The sequence below is a fragment of the Schistocerca cancellata genome, chromosome 5, assembly GCF_023864275.1.
Source record: "Schistocerca cancellata isolate TAMUIC-IGC-003103 chromosome 5, iqSchCanc2.1, whole genome shotgun sequence".
NCBI classification, from domain to species: Eukaryota; Metazoa; Arthropoda; class Insecta; order Orthoptera; family Acrididae; genus Schistocerca; species Schistocerca cancellata.
In genome coordinates, this window is record NC_064630.1 from 116,067,218 (window position 1) to 116,082,852 (window position 15,635).

Consider the following 15,635-nt stretch of genomic DNA (forward strand, 5'->3'; position numbering starts at 1 on the left):
CTGCACAGTATAGCTAACTGATGTACATAAACACAAGTTTTGGAGGAGAACACAGTGCCATTCCTTACTTTACTGCAAAGAATGAGATTAACAATTTATCTCTTTTTGTTAACCACGAAGGTCTATGTGCTCCTGCTGTTTTCTTACTTTCATAATTCCCCGATACATGTAAGAGACTAACGTGGTTCGCATAAAAATGCATTTGATCGATATAAAAAAATTTCTTCAAATTTACATTTAGCCCTAAAAAGGAATAGGAAAAGAATAAGTTAAACTATCCAGTGATGCTCCATTCCTGAAACAATACTGTGGTCTGGCTACAAACTGTGTGATCTGAGACGTGTATGCTACGCATTTATACGAAGGGAAGGTACTGAATGGCACGATGCTGTCGCTGTTGTGCACCAAAATTAGGGTTTTCTGTTACTAGCTGAAACTGTGAAATATTTGACACTCCGTTTGACTTTGTTTTCACGAATATTACGTTTCGCAGTAATGCAAAATGGCGATGTGCTCATCCCAGTGAGATCAAAAAAATGGTTCAAATGGCTCTGAGCACTATGGGACTCAACTGCTGTGGTCATAAGTCCCCTAGAACTTAGAACTACTTAAACCTAACTAACCTAAGGACATCACACAACACCCAGCCATCACGGGGCAGAGAAAATCCCTGACCCCGCCGGGAATCGAACCCGGGAACCCGGGCGTGGGAAGCGAGAATGCTACCGCACGACCACGAGATGCGAGCCCAATGAGATCGAATAATCTAAAGTGATACAATATTTAATACATTTTAGCTGGAATGTGTGTGCATGTAGCAGATGTTGTACTACAATACGTAATGATGGAGTAACAATTTTATTACATGCGGAAATGAAACAAAAGTTAGCGTGAATAGCTTCAGCGTGTCGTTACATCCGCATTTACTTCGTTTTCCAGAATTACAAAGAAACTTCTGACTATGGAAAGAGAATCGAAATGCCCACAGTAACGGAAAGGATTGGCGCATCTGAAGATTTGCCGTGAATGACGCCGAGATGTAGCTAGCTTCACTATATGGTGCGAGTGCAGACAAGATATTAGAGACTGGTGTACAGTGAAGATAGCAGAAGTTAACTGACTGTTCACGTGGGATGACGATAATCGGTGCAAGACGTATGTGATATAGCCTGTCAGGGATGACACAAGAATTTACCTTTCTAAAGTCAACGGTTTGTAGAGTGTACCTTAGATATCACAGAGACAACATTTCCACACGTGCAAACCGCCGAAGAAGGCTACCAGAAGGTTATGACAATGGATGGTGACAGCTCCAAGCATAAAGGGCGATGGCCAGTATACTGTGATTCAAATCACTGACGGGTTGAATATTAGGTATTTGAAACCCATTTCGGGCACGACTGTACGGAGATAAATGCACTGCATAGTTTTCAGCAGGTGACGACTGATCGTGTCCCTTTCCTGACAGTTCGACACAGAGCTAATCGTTTAATGTGGACTAACATCACTGGCTCAACGAGCGGGGTAGCGCAGTGGTTCACACGCTGGAGTCGCATTCGGGAGGACGACGGTTCGAACTCAGTTCCAGATCGCGTAAGGAAAATACCAGGATGGTTCCTTAAAGACAGCATAGCCGCTATGCTTCTGCATCCATCCCTAATCCGAGCTTGTGCTCCGTTACTAATCAACTCGTTGTTGACGTGACGTTAAACACTAATCTCCTGCTCGTCCTTCGCCACTGGATAAGTGCCGGCCGCGGTGGTCTCGCGGTTAAGGCGCTCAGTCCGGAATCGCGCGACTGCTACGGTCGCAGGTTCGAATCCTGCCTCGGGCATGGATGTGTGTGATGTCCTTAGGTTAGTTAGGTTTAAGTAGTTCTAAGTTCTAGGGGACTGACGACCACAGATGTTAAGTCCCATAGTGCTCAGAGCCATTTGAACTGGATAAGTGTACAGAGGTGGCGTGTTGCATGGTCGCGTAAATGCCGATTTCACTTACACTGAGGGGACGGCCACGTGATAGTGGGGCGTAAGCCCTATGAAGCTATTTCTGCCTGTCAAAAAGGATGCGTCCATGTAGGATGTGGCACAGTTATGGTACGCTCCGTACCCACACTGTCGCATTGAGGTACCATTGTCCGAATGCAAACATCACTGACAGTGGCACATTATATGGACAGTCCATCAGTAACCCATTCTGCTAATAGAGTATCCTGTGGGAATGGTAGCACTTTTGTACAAACGATTCCCTTGATGAATAGTTCAGCGAATTCGCGACTATGGCGATCCACCCAACCCCACTTTTCCTGATCTTAACCAATTCGAGTATTTATGGGATTTTGTAGGCACCGAGTACCAACTGCACAAGAAAAATTGCCGGTGTCGTTGCAAGATAGGTGGGGACCCTCTCTCCTGTACGATTTCAACACTTCGTGATGTGCATGACTCTGTGTTGTTACTAATTAGGGGGGCTCATTGGGATCGACACGTTAGTTACATCACATTCAGTGCCTTCCCGTGACTTCTGGCCACTTGGTGTAAGTTTAGTACAGTAGGTAAATTGTTTACATTCGAGCCGCATCCACATAGGAGCACATTATATTTACGTGTACGCGGACTTGTGACTGAGTCATTCAGTGTCTGAAGCTAAATTCTTCTGTGTTATTACACCGTCCTATGTTCCTCTTCAGACTACGAGGAAGTGTTGAAAAGTAACGCCTCCGAGTATTTAACGTGAAAATTCTTTAGGCTATTTAGATGAAAGACAACTTCATTAACATTGTACTTTACTCTTCGTGTCTACGTATTTATTTCTCAACGTAGTCACACTGGCGACGAACACATTTCTCACAACAAGAGAACAGTTATTTGATACCGCCACTGTAGAAAGTTTGGCTTAGTTGACGTAGTACAGACTCACCATTGGTTGCATTGCTTCACCACTATTAAGGTGAAGTCCTCGAAGGGGTTCTTTAAGTTGTGGAAACACGGAAAGCGGATGGGGCGAAGTCAAAACTGTATGGAGGATGATTAGTGATAGTGAATCGAAGGCGACGGATTGCTGCAGACGTCTGCGGATGTCTCATCGCACGTGTGTGCTCTGGCATTGTCATGCTCAAGGAGAGTGTGGGCAGCATCTGGACGAACTCTTCGTGTTCGAAACTCGATTGATGTTGTTCCTGAGACACAGACATAGTTACATTACGCACCGCCATGTTACACGCAACAATCTGGACCCCTCTAGCAGCAGAGGGCAGTAAATACGTAGACATCAAAAGTGAAGACGTAGACTCTCAATAACGTATGTTTTATTAAAAAGCTTAAAGAATTTTCACATAAAAATTTGGAGGCATTATTTTCCAGCACGCCCCAGCACGTTTCAAGACCTTCTACTGGGATTGTCTCCAGGAATCTTCAAGCGTTTACAGTCACGATATTCATGCGGTTTTAATCTTCACTTCCCAAATTAAAATTTTGTTTGTCGGCAGTCGTGGTAGACACGTAAATTCCTATGCCACAGTATGGCATCGCGTCTCCAGAAGACCCAAAGGAAAATGGCGGTTATTGCTGTGGCCGAGAACGAAATGGCTGTGCTATTTTTGTTTCAATCCCCTAGCGGAGTGCTGAGTTACTGTGACCCTCCGTACTAATTTGTAGCATGACTGCAGACGCACGCTAGCAAGAAAACAAAGGCACTGTCACGTTACATTTATTTTTCTGAGGTTTCTATTACAGAAACCTTAGAGTTGGTTAATAATAATCTTATTTTCAGTCACAGAGCAGGTTTATCATTTGTAAATGAACTGATTGGCCTATTAGCCCAATCGCTTTCGTTTGATTATTTTTCCATGAATGAGCGTATTTTTCGTGAAAATGGCGGCTTAGCAATGGGCTCAAGCCTTTCTGGCATTCTACCCGAGATTTTTATAAATAGTCTTGAACGTGAACTCTTGGCGAAGCAGAATGAGCTAGTTAATAAAATTGTACTCTACAAACGTTGTGTTGATATAGCGTTCGTTTTACGGGAAGTAAGGACGAGGCACTCAGGCTACAAGAACTTTTAACGTTTTACACCGTTATTTAAATTTCGCTATTGAGTTTGAAGCTGAGATTTCTCTTAACTTTTTGGATTTACGTATGAGTCGGAATGACCAGTGCTTAGAATACGAGGTTTTCCGTATGCCGACAACAACATATAACATTATTGCTGAGAATTCTAATCATCCCTCATCACAGAAGAAAGCATTTTTTAGTTCAGTGTTCCAAAGGTTAAAACAATTTGTACTTGACCAACAGACCACCGTTAGGAAACGCAAATGTATTTAGAGAAAAGTGATATTAGGAAAATGGGTGAAAAAAATTTACACAGACGCACTAAAGGACCGGAGTAAAGAATAAGTAGTAGGATATGCTGCTGTGACATATGGTGGCCAACCCTCTGTGAAGATTAGTAATGAGTATAAGAATCATTACATGGAGGTAGGTTTTAACGCTATTAACAAATTGGAGAACTCCTACGCCATAGTATAGAGCAGCTTGTTAATAAGTTTTGCAATGGGGAGGTCAGTAAGATTAGGTCCAGAGCCTGTGCCAGGGTTTTTATCGGACGGCCTGGGAGTCAACACGACATGGGGACCACGGTTACCCCAGCTTTGACAGTCTACTAGGACCTCATTTACGTCAGTGTAACCAGCAGTTTCGTGACATTGAAAACAATCTACAGATTCTTCACCATGAGAATAAAGGGGTTTGTTTGGATATTTTAGAAGATCTAGAAATTTTCGTACGTAGACGATGCTTCAATTACCAAGCAGTTAATGAGCAAAACAGTGAAACATAAAAGTGTTTGTTTTTTATTTTTTATAATTTCTTCAACAGTCATTGAAAATAAAAATTGTGTTCTCTTTGCGGCCGCTGTTTATAACACCAAATGTTCGTTGACGTTTGCCGAAATTCTGAGTTTATTTTTTTATATGCTGTCATTTCCTCATATGTAATACTGTATTTACTGTCGAATCTTATACGATTTTATGTGTTTGAGCTTCACTCCTGTCATTGTTAGTAATCTTGATGTACGACTTTTATTAAGTTTCCTTGTGATACTGACGATTCTGCCACATAACACACCACTTTGCGTGTTACCTGCCGCTGTCGCGCTAGTACATTTGGTTTCTGTATGTGCGAATTAAAGGTTATTGCACCTGATATACCACACGTGTTTCTTGATGTACGGCGTTTACAGCTGCCTTTTGAGATTATGTAATTTGAGATGTATTTTCACACCGCCACATCTCGTTTCATAAAACAGTGATTTGAGGAATGAAAGAGGCCAAGAGCCATTTATTTGCCAATGTATAAAATTTAACTACGTATTATAATGATGTATTTTGACGATTTACAAGAAGAAATTAATCCAGCGCTATTGACGCGCCAAAGAAATTATAGACTAATTCAGCGCGCATGTAGAAACATCGATATTAAAGACAGACTCTGAAGACATTTGAATATTACAAAAAAACCAAGCGCACAACCCTTCGTCCACTGCCGGACGATATCACTCTCTTTTTATCTCCTGTGTAATACGGACGCACAATTACATAGGTGTCATTATAAGATTTGTAATTTGTTTAAATCTACAGAGATATACTGTTGTTTTATTGAATGTGAGACTACTATGTGTGAAAAACGCAGAGTGGTTAATGAATGAACATTTCTGCATGATTTCTAAACTTTTCAAGCCGCTCAGACTCTGTCATTTTTATTGACGCAAGTGTTAACATGTTATATGTGTTTTGAATCCAGGTTCGTGACTACAGTGTCAATTACTCTACTTTGTGTTTGCTTTGGTAGTTGGACAACCTGAATCATTTAATTTCTATGTGTCAATTTTTTTTTTCACAGAGCTAACCGTGTCCGACGTGTCATTGTGTGGACAGAACAGTCGAGGCCGACGTTAATATACTAATTATATTCCCCCCTCGTAATATTCTTCAAACTCAGTTTTAAACTGGCCCTTAGGTACATTTTCAGTGCGAGTGACGTCAGGGAATTTCTTAGCAAACTTCACTTCTCAAATCGCACCTCGCTCGCACAAAGCCTCGCTGTTCCACAATGGTACGGGGCATTGTCTAGTCGGGAAAGGGAGCCACGCAGGTATATGTTGCTTCCCATTCTCAATGCATTGCTTGGTAATAATAATATTTCCTTAAATCAGAAATAGCATATGGTGCTTGCATCTTCCATTTTTTATTATTTTGTGCATTTTACAACCTCGTAATTATACAGGGTGTCCGAAAAGTCATTGCCTGATTACATAAATTGATAACTCAGGCTAGAAGTAAGATACAAATATGAAACTTGTGTCGAATTGTTTACAAACTATCAATTTTTTGTTTTTTTTTTGTTTTGGGTTCGCAGTACGTAAGAGCAGTTGAACACGATCACCAACCACAGTGCAGAGACACTTCCAGACAACATTTGGAAGGAATCCACCTGATGTCAAGAGCATTAAAGCCTGGTATGGGAGGTTCAAGAACACAGGATCGGTTGCTGACCTTCCGAGGTCTGGTCGACCAAGAACCTCAGCAGACAGGGTGGAAGCTGTAAGGCAGTCTTTTCTGCGAAGTCCGAAGGAATCGGTGCGCATGGCCTTACGGGAATTACAGATTCCAAAAAGCTCTCTCCATGACATTTTACACAAACGTTTATTGTTTCGTGTATACCAAGTGCAAATCGTTCAGGCCTTGTTGCCCAATGACAGTACAGGTCGATATGACTTTGCGGTCGAAATGCTATCACGTTTCGAGGACGATGATGGTTATCACAGACGAATTGCCTTTTCCGATGAAGCGACCTTTTTTGTCAGTGGGGTAGTAAATCGCCATAATGTGCGCATTTCGGATTCAAAACCCACTGGCGAGGTCATGGAGTGCACCAGAGGCAGTCCAAAGGTGAATGTTTGGTGCGCGCTATTGCACGATCGAATTATCGGGCCATTCTTCTTCGCTGACGCTACCATCACATCTGCAGTGTATCTGGACATGTTACAACTGTATGCTGTTCCTCAGCTGCTTCAGTATCACCCCGATGTCTGGTTTCAGCAAGACGGTGCACCGCCTCATTGGGGTCTGGACGTCCGTGCCTATCTCGATATGACCTTTGCTGGGCAATGGATTGATCGTGATGGGCCAACGGTTTGGCCTCCATGCTCTCCTGACGTAACCCCATTAGACTTCTTTTTATGGGGTTATGTCAAGTACGAGGTCGACCGAACACGTGTACCAGATCTTGAAACCCTGCGGCAACGGATAACCACAGTCGTTGAATCGATCCCTCCTGTGATGTTGTCTAATGTGTGGACGGAAATTGAATATCGCCTACATGTGCTACGTGCTACCAATGGTGTTCATGTGGAGTTTAACTGATGTGTGAAAAAAACTTTGATAGTCTGTAAACAATTAGACACCAGTTTCATATTTGTATCTTACTTCTAGCCTGATTTATCAATTTATGTAATCACGGAAAGACTTTTCGGACACGCTGTATATACTTGCATTTGTAATATTGGAAAATATTGTAATCCCAAATTTTAATTACTGACAAGTGACCAATCGAGAGCTGGGAGCGAAACATGTTGTGAATGTGGGAAAAAAAAACCTCCAAAAATAGCTACGAGATATTTTCATCGACCAACATTTTAGTCACTTTTATTAAGGTTAAAACTCGTTAACTCATGGAACAACGGATTGTATCTTCGGTTACAACGGTGATTGAAACATGCAAATTTGTTCAGTGTTCATTCGAATCCACTGTTCTAGCCGGCGCGCTGCACTCAGAAGCTGCGGTCGCGGACGTGGTGGCACTCACCTATGACCGTGAAGTTGACCTTGGAGTTGCGCGTCTGCGCGAAGCGGAAGTCGACGCGGCAGCGGTAGGTGGCCTGGTCTCGCGGCCGCACGCTCTCCACGGCGAGTGCGGCGGGTGGCCGGTCGGTGACGAAGTAGGCGCGGCTGCCGAACACCGTCTCGTTGGACCAGCGCTCCGCCTGCGAGAAGTCGCGCTCGCGCGCGTCCACGCTGCGGGCAGACGGGAGCGAGCCGGTCTCAGTACACTGTGTGCTGTTTGGCCGCCGCAGAGGCGAGTCAGCCATCTCTTACAATAAATAACTATCGCATGCTTGAGCTTTGCACAAAAACAAACTTATCAACAGACACTTCGTCGAGGGTTTTCCAAGATTTAACTTGCAGCTTAGTAACATACAGTTGTTGTTGTTGTGGTCCTCAGTCCTGAGACTGGTTTGATGCAGCTCTCCATGCTACTCTATCCTGTGCAAGTTTCTTCATCTCACAGTACCTACTGCAGCCTACATCTTTCTGAATCTGCTTAGTGTATTCATCTCTTGGTCTCGCTCTACGATTTGTACCCTCCAGTACTAAATTGGTGATCTCTTGATGTCCCAGAACATGTCGTAACAACCGATCCCTTCTCCTAGTCAAGTTCTGCCACAAGCTCCTCTTCTCCCCAACTCTATTCAATACCTCCTCATTGGTTATGTGACCTACCAATCTAATCTTCAGCATTCTTCTGTAGCACCACATTTCGAAAGCTTCTATTCTCTTCCTGTCTAAACTATTTATCGTCCACGTTTCACTTCCATACATGGCTACACTTCACACAAATACTTTCAGAAACGACTTCCTGACATTTAAAGCTATACTTGATGTTAACAAATTTTTCTTCTTCTGAAACGCTTTCCTTGCCATTGCCATTGCCAGTCTACAACGACCTACCGTCCTTTCCTCCCTTTCCCTTCCAGTCCCTTCCCTTTCCTTCTTCCCTTCTGTCAGTCTCTTCATCGGTGTAGGAGGCGGGTAATATCGATAGGTAAACACTCACGGCTTCTGTACCGACGAAGCAAGGCACCTGTGATGTGCCTTAAGGGCGTATGTCAGGATACTTCCAGTGGCATATGGCCATTCACTGCATCCCCTGCCTCTTGCCAGTAGTATCGGCCCTACGATCCACTGCCAACCAGAGGCAGAGGACGAGAGAGTGGATCTGCATCTCCGCAACTGCTTGTCCACTTTAAGTAGCTTCACGCGCAGATGACTCCGGCAAAGTTTCAATGGACTATGAGCATTGAAAGTCCTGCGGCGATGGAGTACTGATGGTGAGGCAAGGGTTTGGTGTACCTGAACCTTAGTTGGTGCTCTGCACGTTAGGCGGTCAGACGGTGATGGTCGTTCTGGTACTCGTGAGAGACGGGAGGACTGGTTCGGCAGCTCGTCAGACGACAAAGCAGCCCTATTTAGGATCGCTCTGCTTTCCCTAATCCAGGGAGGGGCGTAGAAAAGGTGGCCTAAACATAGCCCGTCTCAACCCAGCACAAGTGGCAAACTGCGGTCACTTGTTCACTAACATATGCGGTCAAAAAAATAATAAAATAAACAGTTACCTTAAATATCTAATAATTGGAGTCTGGGACGTCCGTACTTTACAGGATAACGACCATAATCAGTGCCCAGAGAGAAAGACAGGACTTATCGCAAGGGAATTGGCTAGATATAACATCGACATTACCGCCATAAGTGAAACACATCTTAGTGACTCTGGACAGTTATGTGAACCGCTCGGAGGTTATACCTACTACTGGAGTGGGAAATCATCCACTGAAAGGGCGGAAAGTGGGGTAGGCTTTGCCATACGCAATAAATTGGCATGTTCACTAACAGAACTCCCAAAAGGTATCAATGACAGAATAATAACACTCAGACTTCACCTGGCATCCAAGAAATATCTTCACTTGATCAATGTATACGCACCTACATTGCCATCTCCGGATGAAGAGAAGAACAAGTTCTACCAAGACCTCCGACATGTCCTTAGGGATATTCCTTCTGCAGATAAACTTCTGTTACTTGGTGATTTTAATGCTCTTGTTGGGAATGATTTCAGTGCTTGGAATGGAGTCCTCGGTCGCCATGGGATTGGAAAATGCAACTCGAATGCTTTGGATCTTCTAACTCTATGTGCCGAGTTTGAACTCTGTCTGACAAATACATATTTTCGTCTGCCTGAAAAATATAAAACGACATGGATGCATCCGCGATCTAAACACTGGCACCTTCTGGATTATGTGATAGTACGGAAAAAAGATCTTGGTGACGTACTGGTCACACGTGCAATGAGAGGCGCTCAGGGATGGACAGACCATCGACTCGTGAGGTCCAAATTAAAGATAACTTTGAAGGCACCACGCCGAGCTTCACACAAAATACCAACAACATTGTCCTGCAAAATCTTGGCCAATGATCAAAATATGAGAGCAAAACTGGATGAAAAATTTGGTGTCGATGGCCTTTTGATATCTGAATCTGCCCCTGTAGATGAACAGTGGAGTGCATACGCTAGCAGACTGCGTGGCTGTGCTTCAGAAGTCTTGGGAAAGCCTCAGAGGAAGCACCAGGACTGGTTTGACGACTCAGATCCAGGGATCAGAAAACTAATTAATGATTTCAGAACCTCTCTTCGCACCCCTGATGACAACAAGCGTAGAGCAGCGCATTACAATCTGAAAGTGAAGGTACGTGCTCTCAAATACAGTTGGTGGGCAAATAAAGCAAATGAAATACAGCTATATGCCGACACACACCAAACGGGCAGATCCTTTGAGTCCCTGGAAACTATCTTTGGTCCAAGAGTTGGGAAGATAGCACCAGTCTATAACAAAGAAGAAAGTTGTCGGCTGACGCAACAGAGTGACATCCTGTCTCGATGGGCGGAACATTTTAATGACGTTCTTAATCCCGACCATCAGACAACCGAGATTCCATACATAGAAGCACTTGAAGACCTGCCAGTTGAGGAACAACTTGCGGATGCCCCTTCCTACAATGAATTCATTTCAGCACTGGCTAAGCTGAAAAATGACAAAACAGCAGGATTAGATAACTTGCCATCAGAGCTATATAAATATGGGGGGCCAAACATCAAGAAACCATTGTTTGCTCTGATCTTAAGGATTTGGAAGTATGAAATGATTCCACAAGTCTGGAAAGATGCTTGTATCTCCAAGATCTATAAGGGCAAGGGTGACATATCAGAATGCAGCTCCCACAGGGGCATTTCTCTTCTCTCAGCAGCGGGAAAAGCCCTTGCCCACATAATTAACACCCGGTTAACACACTTTGCAGAAAAACTGCTACCAGAGACCCAGTGTGGCTTTCGCCCAAACAGAGGCACAATGGATGCCATATTTGGTGTCAAACAAATGCAAGAGAAAAGCTTAGAGCAACATCGGCCTTTGTTCATGTGCTTTGTAGACCTGGAAAAAGCTTTTTATCGTGTCCCACGGGAAGCTCTCTGGATCATACTAAAGAAAACTGGCTGCCCTGACAAAATTGTCAGTTTGATTCGGCAGTTTCATGAAAACATGATGGCAAAAATCCGCCATGAGGACAAGCTCTCAGAACAGTTTCCCGTGACATGTGGTGTAAAACAAGGCTGTGTTCTGGCTCCCACACTCTTCTCACTTTACTTCGCAGTTGTTATGAGAGACGCGACCAAAGCCTGTAGTAATCAAATTAGTCTCGACACAAGGACAGACAAAAGTGTCTTCAACATCTCTCGCCTCAGAACAAAAAGTCGCGTAACCAAACTATCCATCTTAGAGATTCTCTACGCGGATGAAGTATGCATGATGGCTAATTCTTGCGAAACTCTTCAGACTTACATAAACCTGCTAAATGCCTCCTGCAGAAGATTTGGCTTAGCCATTAGCATCACTAAGACGCAAGTTCTCAAACAGCCACTTAGAGGTCTTAATGCAGATGACTCTAGTATTGAGATAAATAACAAACCCCTTGCAAAATGTGTCAAAGTTCAAATACCTGGGAAGTCAAATTAGAAGTGACAACAGCCTGACAACGGAAATCGCAGCGCGTATAGCCAGCGCAGCCTCAGCCTTCGGTAAGCTTAATGACCGAGTATGGAAATCACATGATCTCAAACTACAAACAAAAATTGCAGTCTACAAAGCAGTAGTATTATCCACCTTACTCTATGCCTCGGAAATCTGGTGCTGTTACAAAGCTGACATTAAGAAGCTAGATAAATTTCATCTTCGATGTCTGAGATCAATTCTGCGCATCAAATGGGAAGACCGTGTCCCAAACACGGAGATTTTGCGCCGCGTGAAACTGGCTGGTATTGAAGCTTTAATAATGAAACATCAACTTAGATGGAGTGGTCACATAGTACGCATGGATGACAGTAGGCTACCTAAAGCGGTGTTCTACTCGCAGCTCTCGTGCGGGAAGAGGAGGAAAGGTGGTCAACACCTGCGATATAAAGACACCATTAAACGCCACCTTGCAGCCTGTGGCATCCCAAGCAACCGTTGGGAGAAGCTAGCATTGCGCCGATCGGAGTGGCGATCAACTGTACATAAGAGCATCGAACAATTCGAGCAAAAGCGTCTAATGGACCTGGATGCTAAAAGAGAGCTCCGAAAATCTCAGCTCAAGCCTGTCTACACGTATACTTACAACTCTGCTGGTCAACTTCACTGCTCCATGCAACAGGATATTCAAAGCGAAATTCGGATTCGCGAGCCACATCCGAGCCTACCACAACAAGGACAGAGAATACTGACGGAGTCGCTGTCGCCGGACACGGCGAGGAGGACATCATCATCATCACATTTTATATCCTCTCTACTTCGACCATCATCAGTCATTTTGCTCCCCAAACAGCAAAACTCCTTTACTACTTTAAGTGTTTCATTTCCTAATCTAATTCCCTCAGCATCACCCGAGTTAACTCGACTAAATTCCGTTATCCTCGTTTTGCTTTTGTTGATGTTCATCTTATACCCTCCTTTCGAGACACTGTCCATTCCCTTCAACTGTTCTTCCAAGTCCTTTGTTGTCTTTGAGAGAATTACAATGTGATCGGCCAACCTCAAAGTTTTTATTTCTTCTCCATGGATTTTAATACCTACTCCGAACTTTTCTTTTGTTTCCTTTATTGCTTGCTCAATATACAGATTGAATAACATCGAGTAGAGGCTATAACTGCCATCTGTTTTCTGTACAAATTGTAAATAGCCTTTCGCTCCGTGTATTTTACCCCTGCCACCTTCAGAATTGAAAGAGAGTATTCCAGTCAACATTGTCAAAAGCTTTCTCTAAGTCTACAAATGCTAGAAACGTAGGTTTGCCTTTACTTCGTCTTTCTTGTAAGATAAGTCGTAGGGTCAGTATTGCCTCACGTGTTCCAACATTTCTACGGAATCAAAAAGAATCATGCGATATAAAAAAGTAACTATTATGTCATTTGAGGTATGTGCGTGAACAAAGCACTGCTGCAAAGAGCAAACTCTCGAGTTTAACACGGTTCTCGTCGGGTAGTAGCAGTGTGCACCCACTTCAGTTCTAGTAAAAATGCTGCCGGGATAACAGAAGACGTTTTGCGCAGTGCGGGTCAGTAATAACTGTTCAGCGTCACTTTCGTACCACGTCTGGTGTGGATCCTCGCACAGCAAAGAGAAAGAGGCGATGGCATGAATAACTCCGAGGAACGGGTTGTTTGTTCCAAGGCAAATCGCCGCCCAGCCCCTGAGTGTCTGACACAGACGTCGAACGCATCCGCCATGGTTTCACAACGAGTCCGCAGAAATCCGTTCGCCGTGCTGCTCGACAGCTCAATATGCCAACCGATGTTCGTGTGTGAAATCTTATGGGACTTAACTGCTAAGTTCGTCAGTCCCTAAGCTTACACACTACTTAACCTATCCTAAGGACAAACCCATGCCCGAGGGAGGACTCGAACGTCCGCCGGGACCAGCCGCACAGTCCATGACTGCAGCGCCTAAGACCGCTCTGCTAATCCCGCGCGGCCCCGATATTCATCTGACGTCTGTTGCGTCGAGTTTTCACATCAAACCATACAAAAGCTCTTCGTGAAGGTGACAAACAACAACGTGTGGAGTTCTGTAAGATGGAGGATCACAGTTTTCTTCCACGCTTAGTGTTTTGCTATGAGGCAACATTCCATTTACATATATGGGGTACGGAATAACCTTATGAATTTGTACAAGATAGGGACTCTCCAAAATGTAATGTCTTTTCTGCAGTTTCACGGGAAATGGCATATGGTACATTTTTCTTTACCGAGAACACTGTTACAGGAAGCACAAATCACGATATCCTTCAGAACTTTTTTTTCCCACAGTTGTAGACTGATTCGAACGACTTCATTTACCAACAGGATGGGGAACCGCCACACTGTCACCAGGAAGTGCGGGACTTTTTAAATCGAAGGATTACTGAACGATTGATCGGTCATCGGTCGAACTGGACCTAATGATTCACCTTACATTACCAACCTCCAACGTCACCGGACCTGACTGTATGTGATTACTTCTTTGAAGGTGAGGTGTCATGTTTATAAAGGGCTCTGTTTATGTGCCTCCGTTACCGACAACAGTGAATGAACTGAGACATCGCATAACACCAGCTGTGGAAGTTGTAACTCAAGACATGCTCGCTGCAGTGTGCGAACAATTTGAATACCACACTGACATATGCTGCGCATCTCAGCAAGTGTATATTGAACACCTACTAAAAATATGGAAAAAACACCTTTTTGAGTTTGCCGTCCATCAAAAAACTAAATTAATTGTATATGTTTATCGGATGATTCTTTTTTGATACACCCTGTATCTTGTAAGCAATAAGGTGTCTTCAGTAAAGCTATTATGCATTCCTGTTTTAGCGCCACGTGTGTCGAGTTCATAACTCCATTTTCAAAGATTATAGAGTGTGTTTCAGGGGGGAATCTCTATATAAGGGTATTAGGAGTATAAGGCTAGAGATTGTCATAATTGGTACCTCAATATGTACACACTTCAGTGAATTAGTTGTTTTTTTTTCTGTCTCTGCCATTCTTCCCGCGAACATGTCGCATAACCCTACATGATTTTTTCTGCACGGTCGTAACTGCTCCACTAATTGCAAAAGAACCACGCCTGTCGCTACAGGCTAATCGTTTTGGTTCCATGTGTCCGCATTTGAACAGCTGATCGACTTGCCAGGAGAAAATATGCATTAACGGTTTGCTCTCTGCACATGTACTTGGATGTACTAACCAACCAAGAAAAATACTGTAATTATTAGACTGCAAACGAAGTAAACCCTGATGTAGTGTTCTTCAGTACACTTTTCTCAGTCACGAGTAAAAATATCTGCACTTATACCTCTAACAACATGTGTAATGGGTAGTCAAATGAAAACAATGTACATGGAAAAAAATGAGTAAACTGCTCATTATTTCAAAAGTAATCACCGTAACTGTTAATAGATTTATCTCACTGTGAGACAAGATGGTCAATGCCTTCATGGAGAAAAGACTGCGGTTGCCTACCGAACCATGACTGTACGCAACGTGCACCTCTTCGTCAGAATCAAATCGACAACTACGAATAATTACCTCCTGTGCTCTAAAAATGTAGAAATCGCATATGGAGGCTTCGGGACAATACGGATGACGATGACGTGTAAGGGCTTTCAAGCGAAACTTCTGCAGCATAGTCGATACAACCTTGATAACATGTGGGCCCGTCCACATCCTCTATAC

General features: G+C 43.6%; 1 protein-coding gene across 1 annotated transcript in view; it reads right to left on the reverse strand.

The window, feature by feature from the left end:
* Positions 1-15,635, reverse strand: part of LOC126188388 (hemicentin-2-like) — a 761,121-nt gene that overhangs the window by 493,104 nt on the left and 252,382 nt on the right. The window contains exon 3 of the mRNA XM_049929988.1: positions 7,866-8,074. Within this exon, the coding sequence (XP_049785945.1) occupies positions 7,866-8,074 (209 nt within the window). The remainder of the gene's footprint in view (positions 1-7,865; positions 8,075-15,635) is intronic.